Source organism: Aspergillus alliaceus (genome assembly GCF_009176365.1).
Source record: "Aspergillus alliaceus strain CBS 536.65 unplaced genomic scaffold BDW43scaffold_8, whole genome shotgun sequence".
Classification (NCBI taxonomy): Eukaryota; Fungi; Ascomycota; class Eurotiomycetes; order Eurotiales; family Aspergillaceae; genus Aspergillus; species Aspergillus alliaceus.
In genome coordinates, this window is record NW_022474691.1 from 253,270 (window position 1) to 279,378 (window position 26,109).

Consider the following 26,109-nt stretch of genomic DNA (forward strand, 5'->3'; position numbering starts at 1 on the left):
TTCGAGGATTTTTAACTAAAATTCGTCGACAGCCTTGTCTTGGCTTCTCCGCATCGTCAGCCTCGTTATCGCGCCTGTCTGGTCGCCCTGGTGTTCTATAGCCAATGAATACGCTATTCATCTGACATGCCCCGCTAGTAGGAACGCTACCTTTCGACGTGGTGGCTGTGCACGCTGTCTCTGGACACCATATGGGATAATTATTGGGTTGCTACCAGGGCTTTATGGTTCACGTGCCAGATCTCGCGCCTCAGAATAAGGGGTTGGATGACAATGACCCTCAAAGGTGTTTTCTCTAGGAAACTAAGATACCATTGCAGGGAAGAAAAGTATGGAGATGTCCTATGCTATTGCCTGCCAATGCATGGATAGCCTTATCTCATTGTTTAGCCTGTCTTTCCGGATCGGGTTGATGGTCTATCCAACTGTCCGCATGTAACAGAAGATATCAGTCTTTCATTCTACTATCTACGAATGCACATGCTTGATTTCTATCTTACTACGTAGCCTCACCTAGTTGACTGGTTTTATCCCCGGTGTAGTAAAATCCTGTCGCACTGCCGACACCCCATGAAGAGGCTCTCCTAAGGGACCTAGCTGAATACATCATCATCACCCAGCCGCGCTACATGACCCTTTATCACACACACGCAAGTTGATTACAGATGTTGCGTATTCAACCATCGAAATGGGCGTAGAAAGGAAAGAATGAGCAATGAAGATTCCTGGGTAACACGGTCGAGAATCAAGGGAGGTAGGTCTAAGAGTTCAGGAGCAGCCCGTTATAGTACAAGTGGAATCCCGGGTGGCGCAATCGAAGCTAGCTAGCCTCACTGTTTACTGCAGAATGGTAGGTAGAAGCCATATGCCATGGGTCTCTTTTGCCGTTCTTTTTGGTTGTTCGACTTGACCGCAGTCAAACTACAACTTATATTTTTGACGGTACTAATTCCTAGAGGATTGAATCTTAAGACCAGTCCTAATCTCTTCTATGATAAAACATTACACATGCCGGGGCAACTTCCTTAATATCTTTTCCCTCGGAGATATAGTACTAAACGCCTCAGTACTGCGAGCGCTTTGGAAGCTGTATGGACATAGCTTAATAGTACTTGGCTTGGTCGAGGCCTGAATGACCCCCCTTACAAGGGTACATATGGAAATGTATTATCTGAGCGGGACTATAAGCTTAAGTTTTGAAGTACGGAGTAACTTTTAGGATATGCTTTTTGGACGGCTTTGTTTAATCCAAGTGTAGTTGGTACAAAATATGAAATACTTCAAGAGTACAACGCATAAACAACTGGTGGTTGTCGGAGTACCTCTCTGTAGCCCCGCAAACACGATAGGCCAGTGAACTGACTAAATCCGGACTCCGAGGGTCATTCTATTGATCTCAACCTTGCTCCTGCTGATCACTCTTTCCACCATGATACAGGAGGGGCTTTTCAATTGTTCTCTGCCCCATATCTAAAGTTATCACAGAAACAGCTTCTATAATCTCCCGGCTTCATGCAAGCAGTGTGAGAAACCATCAGATCCAAGTTATCAATGTCTATGAGAGGTCCGCAAAGCACCCAACCTATCACCCTCGCCACTCGGATATGCGACACCGACAACAAATCAGTAACTATTCAATTTAATGGGACACGTAAAATTATGTACCCAAAATAAGTTGAACAAGCCAACCAGGCTTCATTATATCCTCCGTCCTCGCTTTGGTCCATCGATCCAGCTTGTTCCAACTCACGCATTGATGAGAGGTTGCATTGGCAACGGGAAGACGAGATTCCTCTCTCCATTCAAAGGTAATAAGGCCGGTATCACCGTGGCACATGGCCGATTGACGAAGAAAGTCAATGCAATGTTCTGTCACGTCAGCTCCACAACGCCATGCTTTTGTGTAAGGGGAAAGTCACCATTATGCATCCAGTTCATCTCATGCTCTTCCTCCGTAAACCCTGGGAAATAGTAATCGGGGTACATGAACCGATAGATTCTCTTCAGGCAGTGGAGCTCGTGGTACACGTTCAGTGTGTCCAGGTAGCCTGTGCCTTCTGGGACCGCGACTCCAATGTTCTCTCGTCCCATTTCTTTGATGTATTCTGGTTCGATGATGATATTTTCCGCTGGGAACCAACAAAGTCAACGCTAAATACTCTCCTGAGAAGAGCTAGCAATAAAATAAGCCCACCGTTTAACAGATCATGCCCCCGATTTATGAATTTTTGGAATGGCAGGGGGCTGCCTGGGCGTGAACATTCGCATTCCTCCTATCTAAAGCGAAACTTACACAATGGAAGAGTGGTCTTATTACGAAGGAGCTGATTGCGTTTCACCACGGCAACCAGTGTAGCGATATAGAATGCGAAAAGAAAAACGTGCCTGATAATCAGCAAACGGGGCCTTTGCCACCAACGCGTCAGTTGTTGAGTATTACTTGCGAGTCCTTCTCGAAGGCCACGTGCTCCCGTGAGGCCTCGTGGGATGCATTCTTTGTCCTGAAGTAACGGGTTGAACCATGGACCCATAATAATGGCTGCACTCGAGCTAGATAGGGCATGATAAATTGGTATAGGTAACAATTCCCGTCGTGATTGTTTCCTGAATGCGAGATATAGTATTACTCTCAGAAGTGGGAATGCGACAAAGCATTGGATAAGAAGTGAGGAGAAGTTAGTACATAAAGCGTTATGTGTCTGAGTCCGCTTGTCAATGGGAGACTGCTGGTGATAGCAAGCTATGATAGGATGTAATCCATCGTTGACAGGAATCCCTCAGCAAAATTCAGTTACTGTAAAGACTACTACATGGTCAATTAAGCTTCCTGTTAGCTTACGCTCGCTGTCACGTAGATTATATCTGACTGCCATGCAACTGACTGGTCTGCAGTGTCATTAGTCTAACGCAGTGTCAGCTATCCTAGCTACAATCGTCGGGCCCATCAAACGTTTTCAGTTGTTGGAATCTAAGCCAGAATGCTCAATTTCTATGCCCTCTTCTGTGAATCCTACTACCGGGCGGGATGGGATCTTCCAGCCCAGTTGCACGATGTCATTGAGACGATCCAGCCGACCACATCGTTCTTCCATATCCCATCTAGACCACGAGGGAAACCTCGAAGATACGAACGGGATAATGTGAACAGCACGTCACTCAATGATCATACATACCGTTCAAGTTGAGGAAGGGTTGGAAATCTAGTTGACCCACAACATGTCCCACCTCATCTGACGAGCAAACAGCCATGTAACACCAGCGCCGTAGCACCACTGTGTCTGCGCGCATTATACGGGACCCTGTACTATGAAGTGCAGGCTCCGGATAAAGTCGCATGGCTCTTGTGGACTACCTTGGAGAATTCAACAATCGATCTGACATAGTCCGGTTTCTGGGAACGTATCGTCCAGATGCCGTCGCGGCAGCAAAAACTTTCCAGGACATTAGTGTCGCGGGCGGTATCAACCAATAATCTCCGGCGACATCGGAACAAGTTGCTCACGGTGATATGGCCGTGAGGGAATCTTAGACGCTGAAACAATGTTGGGTATTGCATACCCCATTCCTCTCACCACGTATAGCGTTGCAGGCCCAGACCCGCCGTTTCTACCAGACTCCTACACTCCAGCTAATACAAACGAGCCTTTCCTTACGTGGCTGAACTGGATCCTTGATAAGCCGGATGCAGAGCTACCGAGTGTAGTGTCGACGTCATATGGCGACATCGAACAAACAGTGCCCGCTTCCTATGCCCAGCGGATTTGTAGGGCTTTTTCCCAACTTGGTGCACGTGGTGTCTCCGTCATTGTAGGTGCTGGGGACCATGGAATAGGTCATCCGGGAGATCGTGTTTCTAACGACGGCCTTGAGAATCCTCAATTTCATGTAAGCTTTCCAGAACCCTGTCCGTGGGTGACATCTGTGGGAGCGACCAAGGAATCGAACCAGAAACTGTCGCAATAAATGAAGCAAATGGGTTTGTCTCCGGAGGGGGGTTCAGCAACTATGTCGCTCGCCCAAAAACCAGAAACAAGCTGCCCATAGTTACCTCTCCCACATTGGAAACTTACATTCGGGCATGTTTGAGCCGCGTCGTCGTGCGTACCCCGACGTTGCCGTGCAAGGATATCGGTTTGTGACTGTTTGGAACGGAGAGACAAGGTTAGTAGATGGCACTTCAGCCTCCACACAGACATTTGCAACAATAGTGGCCTTAGCCAACGATGCCTTGATTGCCAACGACAAACTAAAAGCGGTCTTCTTGAACCCCTGGTTGTATGCTGGGGGGTATAAGGCCTTTCGCGATGTCTCAGTTGGGTCAAATACGGGATGCAATACCACCGCTTTTCCAGCGACAGCAGGCTGGGATGCAGCAAGTGGTTGGGCACGCCGTGGTTTCCTGAGCTCAAGGCTCTGGCCATAGACAGACGATTCAGAGACAGCCACCCCTGGTACGCGGCGATACGGTCAGGATTATGATGGGCGTATTTGCGTCTTCCAAGTTGGTTCTACGCATTTAGGGACATTGTCTCGCGCTCATTAGATGTGTGGGGTGCCCTAGAGGGTTTATAGTGTTAGAATAGTAGTAGCTAGAATTAGTAAAACTTTCTAGATTGAATATGTAGATTCACCTTCGCGGTGGACCTTTGTGGAAATTGAACATCGATACCGTGCTTACCTTGTGCGCATCATCAACCTATAATGTCACCAAGTACGTTTATTATATACTAGAGCATGAAGTTCCGGCAGCAGTAAGCTTGAATATAGTAGTAATAGGACAGTTAGTATATTGCTCTCCAGTTCGATTGATGCCACATGAATGCAACCGCAGAAGGGAAGATGGTAGTAGAATACTGAGAAAACTGGACCGACAAAAGAAGAGAGGAGGGAATTTTTGAAACTTATAATCAACAGAATGTCACTTCTCCGATTCACAACCGCGCTCCAATTCAGTCTTACAGCATACGTTTCCCTTTTGCTCTAAGGCGGGCACCAAAGATCTAGAGAATGAATGGAGCAGCGACGCAGATAACCAAGAAGATGAATGCCAGCATGCTATTCCCCCATCCTAGCCCAAGGTGCCTGTACAAGGCCGGGGCGAAGAGTGGGAAACAGAAAGCAAAAGATGTTCCTCAGGAATCGACTGGCTGCACCAGCAGACGCGACATGTCCTTGAAACGCCTCCATCACGTATTGCTGAAATGACTAGGTAGTCATAATCATGCCCAGGTTGAAGGACGCAGCCCCGATATCTACTGCAATCCAGTGTCTCGGCTTCCGCACACCATCCGTAGATAAACAGGCCCGCCGCAAAGAATAAAAGACCAGGTAAGAGCAGTAGAACTCGATATTCAGAGTCCGTTTGCCCACCCGCTCAGCGTTTAAGATATGCCCATAGTTTGTCCGTGACGCGCGCTCCAACCTGAGCACCAATGGTCGACCCCACGACAAGCGCAATATAATGCAGTCCACTGACCGACACAGACTGGCCATATCGAATAATCCGTATCGTAGCAAACTCAGTAATTACCAAGTATATTATACCAAAGTTGTACGCTAGGAAAATCGATATGAGTTGGAGAATTGGATGTTGCGAGTAAATAGAAAGCTCGGATGGTACTTCGCTTCAACTTTTCCCCAACTGGGCGGGAGTGGATGTCCCATTGCGTGCGATATAGGCGACCTGTTTCCTTTCTGAGTTTCTTTGCCTTCCAATGCAAAAGAACCTGTTCGTAGCACTCGGCAAAGTGCCAAAGCAAAGCGATCGTCAGGACCCATGAACAAGACACAGAGGGAAGAACTAGTTACTTACGGCGAATTCCCCAATGGCCCCAATTCCTGACATTATTCGGCCCACAAACATCAATGCTTGGCTATTGGCGAAGCCGCAGACGGTATTCCAAAGTACATACTAGGCGGAGCAGATAATCTAGGCAATCCGACGACCATACACTTCGGTCAACGGCGCCAGCATAGGTCCAAACGCAAAGGCCAGTACAAAGATAGAAAGAACCATGTTACTTGTTTCAGTGCTCGTATGAATATCTTCACTAATCACTTCGAGGGCTGGTGCCAGCATGCTACCGCTCATTAGCGTCACCAGGCGTCCGAAGGATGTGAGCATCGTGATACTCCATTTCCAGAAAGCCGACCAATTCAGGGGATCCTCTAGGTCATCAGGCCCGTTCCACGTTACCTGGAAGTTGATCAGTTAAGATGCAGATATATGTGATGCCATATTCATACCAATAAGACTTATTGGCTAGAATTTGTTTCTTCTGAATCTAGGGTTTCATTGGGCTTTGTGCCCTCGACGGAAGTAGCGGTTTCAATATCATCCCTCATGGCTGCAAGGTTGGATAGAAGGGAAAAAGTGTAAAAGGAACGAAGAAATTGGTAGGTATTGGTTCACGTTTAAATCAATGTGCGCATGATTTCTACATACATATATTTTCAGTGGTATTCCGATTCTTCTCCGATTTCTCCGAGAGCCTTCAAAGGATATTGGTAGGGTTACTAAAGAGGGGCTCCTTATCGCCGAGGACTTCCTTTGTCTCCAGACTTACTTGTCATCTTAACTTTCTGTAGGGCAATCAGGCATCCCTGGACATAAATCACGGTTATATTTACAAGGATTTTGTGGTTGCGTAGACGACAGTGGTTTCGCTGGGCATTATGTTTGCGGCGTGCATTGTTCTCTTGCAATTGCATAAACGCGCTTTTGGACAACAGCATGCTTCCATGTACGGCTGCTCGCAGTGCTCAAACCATGGCCACACCCGCTCGAATGCTATTTGAAACCCATAGCCTTTGGCGGAGCCTATCTTGTTGCTGCCCTGGACTCAGACAGTCTGTACGGTGTCATCAGAGCTTTTCCCAACGGAATACAAAACTGGAGACCCTCAGATGGGACTAAGGGTCTAATAAGAAATTGTTACAGACTTCTTTCTTGAATTGTTGCTACCAGTAGGTATAAGAACAAAAAATAACAAAACAGGAGAGGAACGAACCAAGCACCATAGATTTGGCATTCGGGACCGAACTACCATCGGGGTCCAAAAGTCTGACTACACTAGCGTGTTCCCGCCGACGCGTCAAAAGAACTCACCTTCTTCAACCACCTCCCACGCCACCATTATGAGGTCTTTTGGAACTGAAATTAGTGGAAATCGAAGGCTAAATCAAGAGCTTTCTACCGAAACGCGCGCAGCAATTATATCTGGTCTAGAAAACAATTTGTCGCCTACACAACTTGCGAAGCAATTTAACGTCTGTCGCTCTACTATTTACTCAACCAAAAAACGCTTTCAGCACCACCACACCTTAAAAAGTAAGCCTAGAAAGAGAAGACCACAAAAGCTTAATACCTCAGAAAAGCGTTATATATATCTGCTTGCTCGCCGGAGGCCTAAGATAGGCTATAATGCCCTGATTGCTAGCAGTGGTTTTGATATCTCTTGTACCACTATTAAGCGTGTGCTTAAGACTTTTTATTTGAAAAAGTGGAAGTCAAAGAAGCGTATACTGCTTCAGCCTGATATTGCTAAAGATCATCTTCAATTCGCGCGTATATGGTTAAATTATACCCATTAAAATAAAATGTTGTTTTCCGACAAATATTCGGTCTAATAAAAATTAAATAATTCTATCCAATACGTGTTCCGCTTTTCTAATGAAGCCTATAGAAAGGATCTAGTAAACCTAACGCACCATGGAAAAGATATTTCGCAGATGGTATAGGATGCTATCTGGATTGGTGGCCGATCTGAATTGATTATTATGGAGCAGGACGAATTGTCACCTCAAGGCGGATATTCTACTAAATCCTATCTCGCCTGCTTAGAAAATGGTCTGCTACCAATCTACAAGCCTGGCACTATATTTCAACAAGATAATGCAAAAATTCATGTTTCCTACAAGGCTCAGGAGTGGTTTGAAAAGCATGGGATTTGGATATTGGAATGGCCCGCACACTCGCCCGATTTAAACTCTATAGAGCATATCTAGAACCTCCTTAAGAAGAAGCTTTTACAGCTATATCCGGAGCTCTTTCTAGGCAGCAGATCAAAAATCGACTGGAGGCGATTTAGAGAGAGTATTCGAGCTGCTTGATAGGCTATTATACCCCAGGAGGTCATAGATCAGCTTATTCGCTCTATGCCACGCAGACTTCGAGCTGTATACCTAGCACGTGGTTGGTATACAAAGTATTGATATGGGGAATCTATAGAATCAATTCGTAGATTGATATCATTTGAAATGGTTGATAAAATCGAGTTTTTGAGCGTTGCATTTTTTGCCGAAATGGCGGGTGTAGTCAGACTTTTGGCCCCTAAGTTTAGTTCTGCAATGTGGGTCCAGTACCATCTAAGGGTCCCACCTCTCTATCAGCATACTGGTTACTTTGGTTACTTCCTGCGGACCCGAATTGGCTCTCAACCGCCTGGCAGTGCTCTAGTAGTTGGAGCCGACTCCGGGCGCATAATATAGTACTAAGTCATGCACGATTTCCCATATATCTACGTGGATAGCATTTTCACCTATCTAACACATAAAGCCAGCTTCACAACTACTAAACAATGAGCTCGGGTCAACAAGCCTTGCCGGAACCTTCTTTACTGGAAATATTCCGTTTCCAGTGCCCTAATGTCTACTTTATGAATTCAACGGATACAACGCCCATTGTAGGTTTTCAACATGCAAGAGACCTTATTGATAGCCGAGTGTCTCGATTTATTCAAATCTTCCTGCCTTACTGGGAAAAAAGAGGATCTCTCTCTACTACGCCCGAGGCATATGCTTCTAGTGGTAGCCCCTCGGATAAAGGCCGCGCTCTATTCCCCCTGGCTCTTTTATATATGGGTCAGGAAGTTTATTCACGTCTTTTTCAAATTATTCAGTACCTTCATGTTATCCGGCGTATGCATCTCTTAAAGCTAGAGAAAAAGCGAGGCCAACAATTCTCTCAGAAACCACATCAACGGGTTGATGTCCTTGCCATTAGCCTTACACTGGCTGAAATATATAAGGACTGGGACACAGTCGGAGAACAGTCATGATCCGCGAGGAAGCAACGCTTCCGAAAAGAAAACAGGCTGGCTAGAAGGTGGCTTTTGGTAGCGTCTCGGCTCTCTTTCGGCATTCTTCTAATCTCATCTAAGAAGCTCGAGCGACAAATGTAAGAACATTTATAACTTAATGGCTTGACCCTGCATCCATGAATTGACATTTCACCTTACAGAAACAGCAACCAAACCAACGAAAGCCAGCTCATCGCTCTGACTACGAAAATATCTGATGACTTTCCGAATATTGTCGAGACTTACCGACATCTTAACCTAACAGCAATGCATTTGTTGAACCAGAGAACGATATTACATACTACTGATGTCGATTTGGTCGTCAATCAGATAGATGCGCACCTTGGAACCTCAGAATCAACTGAGGAAACAACCACAGTGGACTTCCCAGTTTCTACATATCCCGAAGAGGAAAGTAATAGCGAAAGATCACTTAGCAGTGTTGTTATCAACCCAACAAGCCACGACGGATGAGCCACTGGGTAGCGAGTGGATAGGGAAATTTGCATAACTGGGAGAGGTGAATTGCATATGAAATGGTGACTACCGGTCATTATGCGCTGTATTAAAATCCGTAACACATAGAAGAAAACTATGAGATAACGCTTATTCTTGAAAAATGTTCTAGTTGGCAAGCAGGAATCATTAATAACTGTCATTTACAGAAAAATATCATCTCCAAATACCAAAGTTCAGTTTTTTACTGTTCAAGATTTATTTTCTTTGTCTAATTTCAGCCATATCCTGAATATGGATAGTGATTATACCTACTCTAAAGGCAGGCCAGCATTCCAAAAGATTTTTATTTTTCCTCATAGATAAAACATCTCAGCTGTGAGACTGAAAGTCAATATACCGCAATCTCTTCTTACTGATCACTCTTGGAGCCGTGTACCAGTTTTATTTTGAGCGGTGATCACCGTTTAGGACGTTTACCTTCCTATTATAATGTATATAAATTTGGGACTTTGTCTTTGGCATATAATAGGTGTCAGGCATGGTGTTATATGGGTTCTAAACATTTGTTCTTCCTAGTAGGAGATCGATTCCGAGCCAAATTCAACCTCATTGTATATATCGTCGTATTTGTATCCTACACAGCGAACAGGGTATAATACATGCAAACTAGACATTCTTCTTGATGGTTACAAATTTTTCTGATAAAAAAAAAAAAAGCGAGCAGCCAATTATTTATGTATCATTATCATAAAATTTAATATTAAACAAGTAAAAACCCAACACATCCCCTGGCTTCCTTTTTTTGTACTTGTTTTCTGTTTCTTTTTTCTTTTTTTGGATCTTTTATTCGTTAGGTTTTGCCGAATTGCACAAAAGAACCGAGTCCATAACGCCTAAGCAAATAAGTGTTATCAACTACAGGCGAAGTCTTATATCTTCAATCTCTAACACCGGAACTTTGGTAGTACGGGTTCATATTATGGTTCCAATGACCATCGGTCCAGTTATTCCAGGGTTCTTGCATGTAGGCTCTCCCTCAGCGTCTGCTTCGCCGGAGAGGGCGAATGGGAGGTTTACTGGAAACTGTAGAAGCACGATCGTCGAATCCGGCGTTGGACATATTGCTCATCGGGAGAAAACCATTCCAACTTACAGGCTGTCTCTGGACCTGTTTGGTTTGTTGCCATAACTGATTCATGCTCAGTTGATTTATCTGCTCTCTCAACCTGCGAATTTCATGATCCCGATCATCTTCATACACAAACAGTGGTTGTCCTTTCTTATCACGTGATGACACTACAGTGTTGGGGGAACAACGACATCCATTTGTATAGGGAGGGCCCCGGGGAGCGAGGCGTCATATAGGAAAGCTATGACTAATGTGCTGACTAAGCAAGGCGACAAGGCACCAAATAGCCAGGGCTTGGCATGGTGCTCCAACAGTGCCGGATCCACGCGCCTATTTACAAAAGCCAGATATGAAGGCTACATGCAGCCTACAGCAGCGCGCAGCTACGTACGGAGCTCGTCGGGCTAACTACGAGACGACGAGGCATGACTAGCGCATCGAGTCTTGTATAACTAGAATTGAGGAGCTGTGTAGCCAGTCTATGGAATATGGTGGAATGGCAGAAGTTACACCCCTGCCTATCGCCGCCGTTCCCCTGGAATACTAGCATGAGTAATCAAAATGGATGACTATAATCTGTTACAAGTACTGCGTTGGAAGGGAAGAAAGGGTCAGCCTCCGACTTATTTACCAGCATAAGTAAGAAAGATTCTCTAAAAAATCCTAATATTACATGTACCGGCAGAGAAGATCAAGAACGAAGCCGGTGTATCTCCGCATGCAAACATAGGTTTATTTCAGGCCCAATCAACAGATCCAGAAGTTACATTTACTATCGTTCAAATGTGATGCCCAGAAATGTCTCTTCAGCCTATTGTGGCCTGAATATTGTTTCCTGCATTGGAAGCAAACCAGTGGATTTTGCGCTGTCTCGATATGTTTCTTGATGGCAACACAATCATTCCCCCATGCTAAAACAAGCCCCCTTTTATGTCTTATAAAGCATACAACCGCGACTGCCGACCGACGATAGAGGCAAGAAGGGGATAACGAACTAAAAGTCCAAAGTAAATGGTTCAGATCATACAAGGCTCTCAAAGCACACCCCTTGGGGATACGTGCTAGAAGATCCGGAGGCGGAATGCTGAGGAACCCAACAAATGGCCAACGATTGATCCCCGTCTATTACACGGACCCAGAGAGCCTATGGACGTCTGAGTCACTTCTACGGTGACTGAAGAAAGGCTTAAGCATCGCAAAACCAATCGAAGTTCGACAGACATTGGACACCGCGGAACCAGCGCCACATACCTACAACAAGCTGTCCACAACAATGGGATCAGAGTGGGAAATCCAGGAGCGTTCAGTGGTATGCTCCGAGAAAGTAAAGGAGGATACCATAGAAAGCATTCAGAAGAATGCCCAAAACGGTCACAGGAACCGGAGGAAGCCCGGGTGACCAAGAGTCTGTCTCGCCAGTCAGTACCGAGGACGAAAACACCATGGAAGACTCAAGAATCCCGGAGAATAACCTACCCATTAGGAAATCCTACAATACCAGAGCTAAAGCAAAGGCAAGGTAGGATACTACCGATAACCATGTTGAAGGTTGAGTTGAAGTGGTAATCCCAGTTCATTCAAGTAACCAGGTGATGTTAACAGAAAATTAAGAATGTTAGTCAAGAACAGCTGAAAACATTGCCAGGGAAGCTACAGGTAGTAGACTATTATGGAAGAGCAGCAGAATGTCTCTCCGTTGGAGGAATTAGCTAAGTACAGGATTTAAGAAAAGAAGAAAAGAGGGACCTAGGGAGCCCGAAGAGGGTTCCCGTCCTCAGCCTTGCCCTAATTAACGGCTGGACATCAGACCAACAGCAGTCTTAAGAGACTCAATAGCCTCACGGCTGATCTCCGCAGAGCTTTCCAACTACCTATGGCCCATCACCAAACCACTATGTCTCTCTTGAGCGGAGAGGAGGGTACCTGGCATTCCCGAGAGAGGACCGATCAGCTGAAGACTGTTTTTGGCCGCCTGGAGGGAATTAATGGCCTCAGTAAGTCTGGCCTCGGCTTCAAGAATAAATTTCTCGATAGAGTCTTGAAAATTAGGAACGAATCTTTCAACGTAGACACACAGAGCAGCATACCGGATATGAGGGCACCCGGATAGGACGAGTTTAACGGAGCAGACATTTTCGCAAAGAACACTAAGAAACACCGAAGTCAGTAACACAAAACGCGCACGGCACGCCACACATTTACCCAGAGTCGCGCAAAACTGGCGAAACCAGAAGGAATACATACACAGGACAGCCTTGGTTTGACTTGAGATGATAAATCGTTATTGAAGATAAAAGCTGATGGTTGTCGTTGGCGGATGCAGAGACGAGGGGGTTGAAGAACAGGAAATCAGGTCCCAGGATTTGAAGAGATTTCTCAGGCGGAAAACAGGGAGCCTGAGAGGAAAGTGAATAGGAAGATTCATCTGAAGAATTAGGCACCACAAGACTCAGTCAGGGTCATCTGCACATAAGTGATGAATGATCAGGAAGAATCTAAAAGAGTGAAATAGAAATCATTATCTCCCTTATATAATTCTATAATATTAGCTTAGTATAATAATTCTTATAAAGACCTTTAATATCTTTTGAAAACCGAATAAAGGAACACAGCTTCAAGCTATAAGTAGGAGAGGATAGGCCCTCCTTCGGCCACAGTCTAGCCGTGGTTATCACATTGATAGACATAGTTAATGGTAATCAGACAGCTGTCTTCCCTGTGGAACGAGCCACACTTGGAACAGCCGCCAATATTGCGGATGTTCTGGTAGTCATTCCACAGGTCATTACCACTGATGCTGCAGCTGGCATCACCCTGGATAAAGACGCCGCAGCCTCGAGTCTGATCGCCCCAGCAATTCCCGGATTGGTTAATTCCGGTTTCATTACTAGAGGGGTAAAATCAGTAATGTCATTAAGTGTACAAGGGATAATAAGACCTTTGCATGCCAGTGGAGCAATGACTGAAGACAAAGAATGGGAGATTACTCACGCAGAAGTAGTAAAGTAGAAGAGGTTGTCATTTCGCTGCAGGGTATTGACAGCGTGGTCGCACCACTTCAGAAAATCTGGGGTCGTGCACATGGATGAGCCCTTGCAGTCATAGGCGCTGGGGTCAGGCTCAAAGACGTTGGTCAGGGGGTTGTAGCCTTGAGCCTGAATCACGAATTTACTTGTGTCAATAGTAGAAGTTCCCAGGGGTAATGTCCACTTATATGTGTAGTCCTTGATATTAAGAGTAATAGGCCCAACTACCGACCATGCCCATGGTGGGGCTGTGGAGCCTTCAGGAAGTGTGCCACTGTATCTGTATAGCGTGGTGCCCTCGACCATGTAGTGGGTACAAACATACTCATCAATTTTGAAGTTGACGCTCCATCCCGGATCGGTGTCAAACTCACATCCCACCGAGTTCCAGATATAGAGGCGGATGAAAGCATAAGGAACAAGAATATCAGCCTGGATAGTGGTCGAGTCTGCCCCAGGAGAGGAGTGGTAGTTGGTGATAGTATTCCCGTTTGGCAAAGGTTTGGTGTCGACCGTATCAGTATTGGAAGAGGAACCTATATAACCACCTCCTCCCACTGCGCTTACGTGGAATGTGTGGCTAGCTCCTGGCTGGAGACCGCCAATAGTGATTGTAGTCATTGAGCTAGGGACGCTTGCAATAACACTATTCCCCGAATATACATAATACCCAAGAGCATTCAAGGCCGCATTCCAGGACAATTTGGCAGAAGTATAGTCTGAGGTCGAGATTGACAGTCCAGACACCGCTCCTGCTGCGCTTCCAGATAACCAGGATGATGCTTCAGTATTCAACAGAGAACCGCCCTTGATTGCTCCTATCATGCTCTGGATATAGGAATCGCCAGGCAGAGTGTCATATGGATTAGGCAAAGTGTCATCTGTGAGCTGAAGGAAGCCAGCTCCACGCTCCTTAGCTAACTTGGTTACCTCACTAACTGCGGATTCCGGCACGTTGTATACGATATGCCAGAGTTTCCGCGGGTCCTTCGGTGTCCAATTGTTAGGTGTGTAGGAATTAGTGTATGCCTCATAAGACAGCTCAAAAGTCAGCAGCGTGTCCATGGTATCCTCAAAGCAAGACGCTATGGGCGACCCGGGATTCAGGACTGTAAATGCGCCAGGATGGGAGCGCTTAGTATAGTCATTGATATACTTGTATAGGTTCGCGTATTGATTGTTGTCGCCACATTCAGGCCAACCCTCGTCGAAAAAGATGCCACCAATGTTGCTACCATAAAGCATGTACCACATATCAACATCTTCCTCAATCTGAGCTGTCCAATCCGCCAAATCGCCGGAGCCCAGCCGCGTTTGGAATTTCTGGTCGCTCACGCCCAGGTATCCAGTTCGCACATAGCCGAGGACCGTTTTACCGGCAGACGAAGCTCGCTGGATAACATCCGCCCAGTTCTTGTCAACGGCTGAATCCGGGCCATTCACGACGTTGGCAACTAAGATGGGCATCTTCTTCACAGGATACTCGATCAGCCGATTCCAGGCTGCCTGGTCTGCTAGAGGGTTGATGTATGATGCGACAGCAATCTGCTGCCCTTGGCCAGTCAAAGAAGACCCCGTCGGGTCCGAGCCGATGGCAGTCATGGTGGTTGTGAGGGTTGTGGTGAGCGCGGGCTGCGCGTCGCAGCTCGTGACAGTTGAGCAGGCAGTTGAGCAGGTAAATTGAGGGGCCCATGGCTGGACGCCGCATTCAACACCGCATTGAGTCGCCGTCTGCGCTTGACACACCGTGGCGCTGGGACCCCCTTGAAGCGATGCGGAGGGGATCACATTGTTGGTCGTGATGGCCCCGTTGTTAAAGTAGGCCCACGACAAGGCAAAGGCCCCGACAGCCAAGCCATGGAGATGAGATGGGCTGATAGTCGGATTAAGCCGTCTGGCCTGAATGAGTGCCCACTGCACCACGGTGTTCAGACCTGCCACAACCTCTGCTTTGGTCCACGGAAATCTTCCCTGGTTCATGAGAAGCCAGTTGGGATACCCGTCCCGGCCAATACTGTCGGCAAGGATGTGCTCCGCACCACAGATGACGCTGGTCATGTCCAGCGAGCTAGCCCAGAGGGAGGAGGAGAGGAAGAATTTAGCGCCCACCTCGCAGTTGCTTGTGTCCGAGCCGGAAAGCAGTGCCTGGAGGTGCGCCGCCACCGTTGAGTCCAGCTCGATGCCCACATCTCCTGCGCTCGCGCCGTTGCCGGCACTTGCAAAGGTCGTAATCGTGGCTGGCAGTCCAGTTGCCCTGTCCTGCTCTGGAGGTTGCGTGACTGTCTGCTCTGGTTTGGTGTTATCAGTGACAACGATGATAGCAGTAGCAGTTTCTAGGTCAAAAGAATCCTCTAGTTGCTCCGGAGGGATCTTGATAGGCACTGGGACCACCTCATCCCCCTTGTAGAAGATCGGAAATAATAAGGCGGCGATCAAGACTGCGCCGGCCGATAGCACATCAACCTGACGTGGCTCTAGTGCGCGTTGATTCAGGCTGCGGGATTTGAGAATCCGGTTAGAGTCCTCAAGAACGTCCAGAACCTCTTGGTAGCATTTTGTGTCAATTTCCGCTGCGCAGTTGCTATCCATGGCAGACTTCACATTGGTTTGCATGTCCGGGGATAGGAATGCTAAAAGTCCATCCTTAGCCGGGTCACCAACAGCCGTGAATTCAATTACAGACCCGGTGAGGACGGGAGTAGGAACCTAGAGAGGCGTCAGATGCTTTGCAAGCATGAAGAAAACAGTGAGAATCGGGCAAAATCGCACTCCATCAGTGGTGTACTGGCCAAGGTCACCCACGGTAAAGTACTCATCATTCGCATGAGCAAGTATAGAGAAGAGAACAAGAGAGATTAAAAAAAGTGTCGGGGGCGCCATTACGTCCAAAGAAAAGGAGAGTGATTGTAGTTACAAAACTTGAGGTGCTAGAAAGAGTGTATTGACTATTATATATGTTGATTCCAGGTCAACTGATTTTGTTCTTCATCTGTTTATAGTAAGGAAGCTCAGAAGCGGGCCTCCACACCTTCTTTAGCTCTACCGAAATGCTAAGCTCAGATAAGCGTACTGTACATAGGTAGGATACAGAGGGCAGAGGATACAGTCGGAATGGTGGAATGAAAGTAAGCCAAGTGGAGGTCATAAGGCTTGCAATACTTGTATACACATATCCTGTCTACTAGAGGTATTCTCTAGAGCCATCTTCTTGTGCTTTCCATAAGCCCTAAGAAACCTTAAAACCCCCTAGGACTAAATCATACAATCATCTTAGTATTATTCTCCTAGGAGAGGCGGTCTGAATAGATCAGCCTAGGAGTAACTAGCGATTACTACCGCGGAATTGGAGAGACTTCTAGGTCTAAGCTTGTAGCAAGTGTTACATAGCAGTGTATGTACTGTACTTACTTGTATTGGGGAAGTGGGGCGATGTAACAAGGGAATCAGGGGAGTAGGAGAGTAAAAGGTATAACAAGAGAGTAATTTAAGTAATAGATTAATGTCTCGGAAACAAATCTATACTCGGCGCCTTCGGCTAAATGCTTGGGCTAATGCTAAGGGGATTTTCAGTGCCAACTGTTCCTGTACCCACTCTGAATTAGTAGCATACCTGACTAGCTTAACTGTACGGTGTAGTACCTTTCTATCGGTTAGTTAGTCTAGGACTAGAAATAGCTAAAGAAAAAGACTGGAGAAGACCCCACCTTCCAACGAATCCACTAGGTCGGCCCTAAGTTCTAACTACTGTATAGCGGACTATTGTGCAGTCTCTGCTCGGGCCAAGATCAAACCAAGCCGAGCTACTCTAAAAAGTTCAATACAATAATTTCATTCAGCACGCCATTATTATCATTAGGAGATTACTAAACATCACAGTATATCTAATACCTCTCACGTTAAATAATATATGAAAGGTGTCAGTGTGCAGGTTGTGACAGGCAGGCTAGCAGGGCTAATACATGGGCAAGCTACAGGCCAGGGTATATACAGGTAGATAGACAAGATGTAGGTCAAAGAGGTACAACAGGGTCAGGATTGGATAGGAAGATAGTTGTCAGATATTCAGTCAGTCCAAACATCAGGTAAAATATGATTTATAGAATGTCTTAAATGATCAAATCTAGATCTCTTTTGAGCTCTTTTTGATGATATTGATTAATCTGATGATATCTAAGATGCTTATATGATGCTTGACTTGCTTATATTAATTGTGTGTAGGAGGCTTCGTTTTTACACCTTAGTCACATGAACTTTTGGTCACGAATAGCCGTTTATCTCGGGCAGAACAGGCAGTTCAATGAAAAGCACCGTGAAAGAATTTGCCCCTGGGATTAGCAATTCAATACATAAGCCTTTCCACTAAGCAAAAGACCCACTATAATCAACTCTGATTGGAGTTAATATCCAAGGCACATTATATATACTCCAGAGTAGTACCACAACACGCCATTGAGGGCCTAAGTGTAAGGCTTATCCATGACATTTAGACTGGGATCTCAGAAACCTAAGCCTAATTAGGAAGGTATATCAGATTTCAATTCTTATATACTAAATGCAGGCTAAATTATAACTACTCTACTCTATACTTAATATAAGCCCTATAAACTCAACTAAAACATTTTCAGTAAGAAAGAGAATTACCCTGATTAAATCTCAATATTATAAGACAAGATATATTATGCTAAAATCACTGTCCACTTATATCCAAAGACAGCAATGTACAACGATATACAGCAGGATATAATAAAACCTAGGCAGGTATTCCGGGTAACCTAACAGAAATTTATATCTAACCTAATCTGGGTTGGGTTTTGGGCTTAAGGAAGGTATTCCGGGTTAGGGCTTTACTAAGATCTAGGTGTAACTAGGTGACTACTAAGGTCTGAAAGGTCCATAAAGTTGCTGTCATAAGATAGTAGTTCAAGGTCAAAGGGCCAGGCCTACTAAATATATATATAAAGTAGTTAAGGTAGTATCAATAAGTTAATAGTGGCATAGTAATAATTGCAAATATAGGTCTTAAGTAACTGAATATATTAGTCATGAAGAATTAAGCTAAGTATATAAATAGGTGTCCTTATATATCTTTATTATACCACTGTCATAGTATATTATGTTGCCGGTATAATATATTATATCATGACTATATTTCTATATATTATTAACATGAATAGTGGGGTCACATGCTTTCTTCTTGGTATTAATTATTATTATTCTGCCTTGCTCTTGCGTGTTTGCTAGAGTCAGATTAACTAGATAAGGATCTGTAACAATATGTTTATCTAATAGCTATATATACCAAAACTGGGTCTCTCTATATAACAAATATCTTCCTATAACAAGACTTACCGGCATAATAAATTAATTCATTATAGCAAGGGATTACTGTAGAGTTAAAGTCAGCTATAGTACTAATTTAACTCTGGGTTTATCTTGAATAAATTAATAAATTAGATATATAGATTAGGAATTATTAATTAATCTTTATAGTCTTTATTAAGATTATAAGATAGTCTACAGATAGGGCAAAATATTATTTAAGGCTCTGTATCTTGGCTAGCTATTAATAGGTCTTTAGATTACTAGGGCTTTAAGAATCCAGTTTATTTCTGGTTATATTCAGAGAATTCAGAAACAGACTGGATCATAATTTCTGCTTAGACTAGAAGACACCAGCCAGAATTACTTAGATATATTGAATTTTTACTAATGTTTGAGTCCCTGTCAGAGTAATATATCTCTAACAGTTAACTATATAAGTTATTTACTTTTAATAAGACTGTCTTAGAGCATGCCTTGCCTTGCCCTGATTCAGTGGCAGCTGGTATCCTTAAAAGAGTCTTTAAAGATGGATTCAGTAACAGTCAGACTATAACTATATACTTGTACTTATTATATATTATGTTATAATGCTAACTATTCAATATTAGCTTTTTCTATACCCAATACTAAATAGAGACTATTAAAGCAGAAGGAGAGTTTTCTATTTTCTAGTATAGTAATCTATTTTTCTAATAGAGAATTTATAATTATAATATTCTAAGAGTATTCTGGCAGATAAATCCAAGATCTATTTATTAGAGTAGTACTCTATAGATATTACTTAATTAAAGAGATTTTTTACTGCTAAGCTAATAATTATATCTCAGGGCAGTTACTGTAAATCTTCTTAAGAAGTTAAGGATAATATTATCTTAAAATACTTAAATAACTGACTTGCTATACTTTCTTTTAAGGAATAACTTATTAAGTTATATTATTATATAATATATAGAGAAGAGCTCTGTATCTTGATTAGCTACTCTATACAGTAGAGATAAAAAGAGATTTATCTGCTAAACTAACTACTTTTAATTAATAGCAGCCCTAGAATCTGACTAATACCAGATTAACAGAAGTTATACAGTCTAACTTTCTATATTAACTTTATTAAACTTTTAGAGTAACTAACTATTATTATTTTATTTTTACTATATAAACTAAACTTACTATTCTATTCTATTCTAGTTTTATTATAATAGAATCTAATAATATCTTTCTCTATATCTTTCTCCATGCATGTCTTGTTAGTAATCTATTAAAAACCCAGGAAGCTATCGCCACTAGCTGACTAACTACTAAAAATCTTAATAAGAGACTTAAGCTGGTAATATATATTATATACTCTAAAATTATAGCCGCTCTCTTTAATACCAGTACTAGTATATCAGTATTAATGGTAGTGTCTCTTCCTGAACTAAATCTATAGCAGTACCTGAGTATTATTTATTACTTCCTGGATTATAGTCTTGACCCTAACTTAAGGATTTCTAATAGCGAGTCTCTTCTTCTATATATATTAGTCTTAACTTACTAATTAGCTAAAGACTTAGACCTGCAGGCTAACTAGCTGACTGATTCTATAATTAATAGTATATTAATTAATCCTGTATCTGTTTATGAATTACTGTTAGCAGGCGCTAACTCTAATCTTTATAGACTAAGAAAAATATCTTCTCTAGACTATATTCTTATAACTATTAAGAAGAAAGATCTTTCTCTTCTTAATCTATATATTAAATATAGAGTTATACTATTAGTAGATCTCTTAATATTTACTATAGCTTTTTATATCTATTAAGTAGAGCTCAAGACTCAGTTTCTTCTTAATAAAGGTCTTAATCTGAATATAATCTTTAATAAATAGGATATATCTCTACACTATATTATTTACTGTACTAGGCCTAACATTGTCAAGCTACTGCTGGATACAGGTATAGACCTAACAATTATATCAGGCAGCAGAAAAACCTATAGTAAAAGTTCTATATAGATAGTAGAGAGTATGCGAGATTCTAATATCCAGAAGACTATACTTAGTCTGCTTAATTTCTAGACTAGGCAAGATTTTGCTTAGACTATATATCTTATCTAACAGTATCTAGAAGGTAGTATTATTTTATATTCTTTAGCTTTTTCTAATAGAGACAAGCGAAAAGACCTGAGAATCTATTTAGAGTATATTTAGAGCTAGATTTATTTTCTGATTAAGTATCTATAATTAGTATTGTGATTTCTAGAGATTAAAGAAGAGTCAGTTTTGTTATATTAGTACTAGAACTATAGTAACTTATTCTATTAACTCTTTCTCTTTTTTAAATTTATATTTCCACGGTCTCTTTAGCTAGTAGACTTTATAAATCTAGCCAACAGTATAAAGAAATATTATTAGAAGTAGACAGGATATATTATCTCTTATTTCTATCTAAGATAATATATTAGTTATTAACTATAAGATTACTGTAATTACTAGCATGACTGGCCCTTACTATCTCTATAAATATATTTAGATCTGGTAAGGATTCTCTCTGCTATATATAAAAAAGAAAATATTGTAGTCTACTCTTTATACTGATAGTCAAGACAGAAACAGTTATAGAAGACTCTTAGCTTAAAGAGTATATTCTCTATGTTATTAAATAATCGCGGCCAAAGTATAATCTAAAACTAATATTAGCTGATACTATTTATCTTAGTATAAGTAACTTGTATAATGTTTTATTAGGCTTTATCTACTTTAAGCAGAATACTATAGCCCTGTAGAAGTATATAGAACTGCTAGACAGGAATATCAGTATATTCTATAAAAATAAGCTGCTGTATCTTACTGAGCTGATCATGCCATACAAGGAGGCGCCCACAGTGGAGAAGATAAGTACAGGAGTAATAAAGACTTTTAGCAGTATAAAGTACTGGTAGCAGTACAGTACAGGTATAATATATTTTTCCGGCTGCATAACTATATATATAATTAGTTGTAAGGGTATGTATACTATATACTGATAGAAGAATATATTATTCTTGCTGAACACTGTATAGCAGGATCTAGCGGACTAAATAGATAACAAGATATTCTAAGCCACTATTATTAATATATTAAGAAATAGAGAAAAATATTATTCTAAACTTAATAAGAACTTTATTAAGGATAACTATATCTAGGCTTACCTTATCTACCCGGCCACTGTATGGAATAAGAGACCTGATAGTGTTAGCTATCTAAAGCAGTGAATACAGATTTATATTACAGTTAGTAAGCTTATACTGAAGCTGTAGAATATCTTACTATAGACAGAAATCCTATATAATATACTAAATAATAATGATCCAGAGCTTAATATAGATAGAGGAACTAATAGAAAAAATCTTTTTAAGTATAATTCTTTATATATCTTTAAATTAGGCTTAAAGAGACCTTTAGCAATACTATAAATTAAGAATAAGCTTATACTATACTATAAGAATCACTGGTAAGTTAGTTGTAAGCCATGTTCTCTAATAATAAGTGGATTAGAGATAATATTATAACTTTACCTGGATAGACTTTCTTATATATTATACTCTAGGATTACAGTGCTGAATCTTAGTAGATTCTGGTATTCACTCTTACTATACAAGCGCAGTTAACTAGTCAGTAGAGCTCCAGCCTGAATACCTAGACATAATATAGAGTCAGTAAGGCCAATAAAACTAGCTATAAAACCATGACTTTTATAATTTATAATATAGTAGTAAGTATATATATATTATATACTCTATATAAAGTAAATATCTATTTCTAATTTATAAGTTATCAGTTCTACCTGAATATTCTCTAATTTAATTAGTTATTATTATTATTCTTGTGATTTCAGGGAAATTAATATTAAAAAGAGAGAACTAAGCCATTGAATTATATAAGTACACTTAGTTAAAATATAATTTATCAGTGAAAGAAATATTATATAGATAAGGAACTAGCTAATCTTTTAGATTCTTTAGGGTTAATCCTAAATTTATAATAATTATTAATCAAGTTTAATGTCTGTAACTATCAAGCCATCAGCTATGACAGATACATGTGTCTAGACAGTGGTCTAAGCCCACTGCCTCTAAATAGTTCCTAGGGGCTCTATCAGCCTCCCTCTATTATTTATATGTTCATTCTAATCCTTTTTTGGTTGGTTAATTATCCATAACTAACGAGTATCCTAATTTGTATAGATATGGGCCTTGTTTCCTTTGATGGTGTTTCTTCATATCAAGACATGTTTCGAAAATGAAGACCATTATATGTCAAGTTCATTTATATAAGAGAAGTGGAAGTGTCTTTTTGATACCCGTTTACTTCGGTGAAGTCCAAAATTAACGAAATTTTGGCAAAGCCCAGCAGTCAAGAATAAAAGGGGGTGGTGTCCAATAGATAGTATAGCATGTAAGCGAAGTGGGTATTAAGGTTCACATTTGGGTAAGTTTTCGCGAGGTTGCCCGCGCTAGGGTGAGTGTTGGCTGGCAGCTCACCCCATCTATTGTGCACTCACCCAAGCTCACCCGCGGTCGCGCGACATTAAAGCGGCTCACCCGCTAGCTCACCCGGGCGGCAGCCACCCGACTTCTGGCCACGTTAAAGCCACACGCCGGCCGGTTAGTAGTTGGGTGGGTGACCACCAGCGAATCCCGGCTGTTGTATGTTTTTCTCTGTTTTTCTCTGTTTGTATTTTTTTTTTTTGGGAGTCTTATAATAGGTAGGTTGCGTTGTGTAGTAAGATAATTAGAATCTAGTCCGTACCTGCGTTTCCTGCCCTACGGTAGGAACGAGGTATTCATGATTGGAGTTAGCTATCTTTGACTTCCCAAAATAATTCTCCAGATTATATTCAAGAAGCTATACGGGAATGACTACACGCCTCAGTAGAGCCCAAGGTCGTCCACGATACGGATATTCATATTCATATTAATGAATACTCATGGATATTGAGGCCCAGCCATAAGGTTGAGGGAAGGTACCATATTGTGATGGAACTCATGCACTTGCGAATTGAATTTGTTGTAAGCACCAAAATTATCTGTCCAATTTCCCAACTGGAAGAGCCCATAACTATTAAATCACGGCAGGTTCGTCATTCATAGATAATGTCGTAGTAGATGTCACTTGGGGCTCCACCCTAACTCTATTACTCATGACTTATGTCACGAAGATTTTTGTTCGCGCCTGAAACAAGATCCCGTTTCTATATGTAAGAGATCACATAGAAAGGGTAAGAAATTCCATTGTGATCTGTTTAAGTATGTCTAGCACGGTGTTGGACTACCATGTCGCATTTATCGTGTGAACATGGTTCCCAGTGACCCTGCTATGTCGCATACACCGGCAGATGAACCAGATTCCCTCCGCAGATATGACGTTATTTGTCAGAGTGTATCGCTAACAGTGACCTCGTTGGTCGTTCTGATGCAAGTATTGGTGAAATTTTTGGTGATTCATTCCCCAACAAAGGATGACTGTAAGTCTATCCGCTTCTTTTCTAACCATAGATACCTCGGAATACTGACTTCCGCAGATGCCTGTATCGTAGCTTGGGTGCGAAGGTCTTCCCTGGCAGCTCTGATGAATGATGATCTAATGTACGGTCTGCTGCCAGCTTGGCCTTATAGCGTACGGCGTTATCTCTCTGGAAGCCGATAAGCATGGTAGTGGCGTTCACCAGGAATATGTAGCGCACGATGACCTTCGGAGATACACACAGGTGAGTGCCAGCCATAACAGAAACCTTCGTGATGCTCGCTCAGACTTGCGTTGCTCAGCAATAGTTAGCCAACTTTTCCCAAATTCTATACGGCCCTCTTATTTTCCTGGCAAAGCTATCTATACTACTACTATATCTCCGAATCTTTGCCCCACTACCTAGAAGCAAGACTTCTATCATTATATACATTCTAATCTGGCTCAATTCACTCTATTATGCAATATATACCATTACGGTTATTTTGGCCTGTATACCAAGAGCGAAAATCTGGCAACCCGAAGTCCCTGGTCACTGTCTAAACATTAACGCAGTGATACTAAGCAATGCCGTGATCAACACACTCTCAGATCTCTCTCTCCTTTTTCTACCAATCATATCTATTTGGCGCCTGAAACTCCCTGCGTGGAAAAAGCTTGGAGTTTCTGGTCTTTTTGCAACTGGAGCTTTGTACGGTTTCTTTGCCGACTCTGTCGGAGTTCCTTCATTACTGACGATAGACAGCGCCTGTGTCGCGAGTATAATCCGCCTAGTATTGGGCATCCAAACAATGAGTACAATTGACCGAACCTATGATTGGTTTCCTGAGTTCCTCTGGACGTATGACGCCGCAAAAGCTTTATTGGAGAGCCAGCCACTGACAATTAGTTGCAGTACCGCAGAAATTAGCTGCGGCATTATTGCTGGCAGCCTTCCAGTGCTGCCTGCATTCTTCCGTCATATGTTCGGCAACCATTGCTGGCCTATCAAGAGAGACTCCAGTGAACACCCATCAAATCAGCGCAAGTCAAGAGAAGGAATTGCTGAACCTATCGATTCCGGCATTGGTGCTTCTCTTCACGACCAACCTCGTTCGGCCCCTGGGGTACATCCAGACATTGACATTGAAAACCGGGGGGATTTACAGGTAGAAACAACAGAGCACCGTGGTTTAGGTGGGTAGCAACACAACTCTAACTTTTGCTGGTATTTGCACTAGTGTCTCTAAGTCCTATGGCAGGCAGTGAGAACGGCAAGTCATCACAAATTAAGGGAGAAATAAATATTCTGGTTCAGAAGAGAGTTTTCATGTAGTGGGTTAGTAGAATGTAATGATCGTCTGCTCAAAGGACCCTGCGGAAGGTAAAAAGGCTTTATCTGTGCAACTTGCGACATATATCGGATCGCGCGAGGAATTCCATTATTTGCACACAGCCCCCGACGAAATCCTATTTAATGTGGTGCTTAAAGCTTCGTTTAAAAACCCAAGTCATTAGGTCAACACGTGTTCGTATGCCTTGTGTCAAAAGTAGCTGCAGGTGATAAAATTGATCTAATGGCTACCGTTTAACATAGGAAATATGTGTGGAGCGAGGCCCTAGAATGATTTTATA

The 26,109-nt window shown here is 42.5% G+C and overlaps 5 protein-coding genes across 5 annotated transcripts; 2 read left to right on the top strand and 3 right to left on the bottom strand.

Annotated features, from left to right (window-relative positions):
• Window positions 1-1,657: 1,657 nt before the first annotated feature.
• On the bottom strand, window positions 1,658-2,091 carry BDW43DRAFT_308178 (oxidase ustYa family protein; the record flags this gene model as incomplete). Its single annotated transcript, XM_032046427.1, has 2 exons — window positions 1,658-1,869; window positions 1,920-2,091. The coding sequence occupies 2 exons, from the start codon at window positions 2,089-2,091 to the stop codon at window positions 1,658-1,660; spliced, it is 384 nt and encodes a 127-aa protein (XP_031903335.1).
• Window positions 2,092-3,334: 1,243 nt separating this feature from the next.
• On the top strand, window positions 3,335-4,423 carry BDW43DRAFT_308179 (S53 family peptidase; the record flags this gene model as incomplete). Its single annotated transcript, XM_032046428.1, has 3 exons — window positions 3,335-3,458; window positions 3,530-3,885; window positions 4,028-4,423. The coding sequence occupies 3 exons, from the start codon at window positions 3,335-3,337 to the stop codon at window positions 4,421-4,423; spliced, it is 876 nt and encodes a 291-aa protein (XP_031903336.1).
• An 8,112-nt stretch (window positions 4,424-12,535) lies between these two features.
• On the bottom strand, window positions 12,536-12,801 carry BDW43DRAFT_298112 (uncharacterized protein; the record flags this gene model as incomplete). The annotated part of the gene is made up of 2 exons (XM_032044512.1): window positions 12,536-12,705; window positions 12,756-12,801. 2 exons carry the CDS (start codon window positions 12,799-12,801, stop codon window positions 12,536-12,538), a joined length of 216 nt encoding a protein of 71 aa, XP_031903337.1.
• A 525-nt stretch (window positions 12,802-13,326) lies between these two features.
• On the bottom strand, window positions 13,327-16,574 carry BDW43DRAFT_323621 (Spherulation-specific family 4-domain-containing protein; the record flags this gene model as incomplete). The annotated part of the gene is made up of 3 exons (XM_032049789.1): window positions 13,327-13,555; window positions 13,660-16,400; window positions 16,464-16,574. The coding sequence occupies 3 exons, from the start codon at window positions 16,572-16,574 to the stop codon at window positions 13,327-13,329; spliced, it is 3,081 nt and encodes a 1,026-aa protein (XP_031903338.1).
• A 7,636-nt stretch (window positions 16,575-24,210) lies between these two features.
• On the top strand, window positions 24,211-25,087 carry BDW43DRAFT_267095 (uncharacterized protein). Its single transcript, XM_032040950.1, has 4 exons — window positions 24,211-24,496; window positions 24,554-24,573; window positions 24,635-24,739; window positions 24,808-25,087. Exons 1-4 carry the CDS (start codon window positions 24,328-24,330, stop codon window positions 24,931-24,933), a joined length of 420 nt encoding a protein of 139 aa, XP_031903339.1. The 5' UTR covers window positions 24,211-24,327; the 3' UTR covers window positions 24,934-25,087.
• The last annotated feature ends 1,022 nt before the right edge of the window (window positions 25,088-26,109 follow it).

Bases quoted from the DNA above. Each gene is read 5' to 3' on its own strand.
- BDW43DRAFT_267095 (XM_032040950.1), top strand. From the start codon at position 24,328: ATGGTTCCCAGTGACCCTGCTATGTCGCATACACCGGCAGATGAACCA. The intron at 24,574-24,634 runs GTGCGAAGGTCT...GTCTGCTGCCAG, and splicing joins ATGCCTGTATCGTAGCTTGG to CTTGGCCTTATAGCGTACGG. The intron at 24,740-24,807 runs GTGAGTGCCAGC...AGCAATAGTTAG, and splicing joins ACCTTCGGAGATACACACAG to CCAACTTTTCCCAAATTCTA.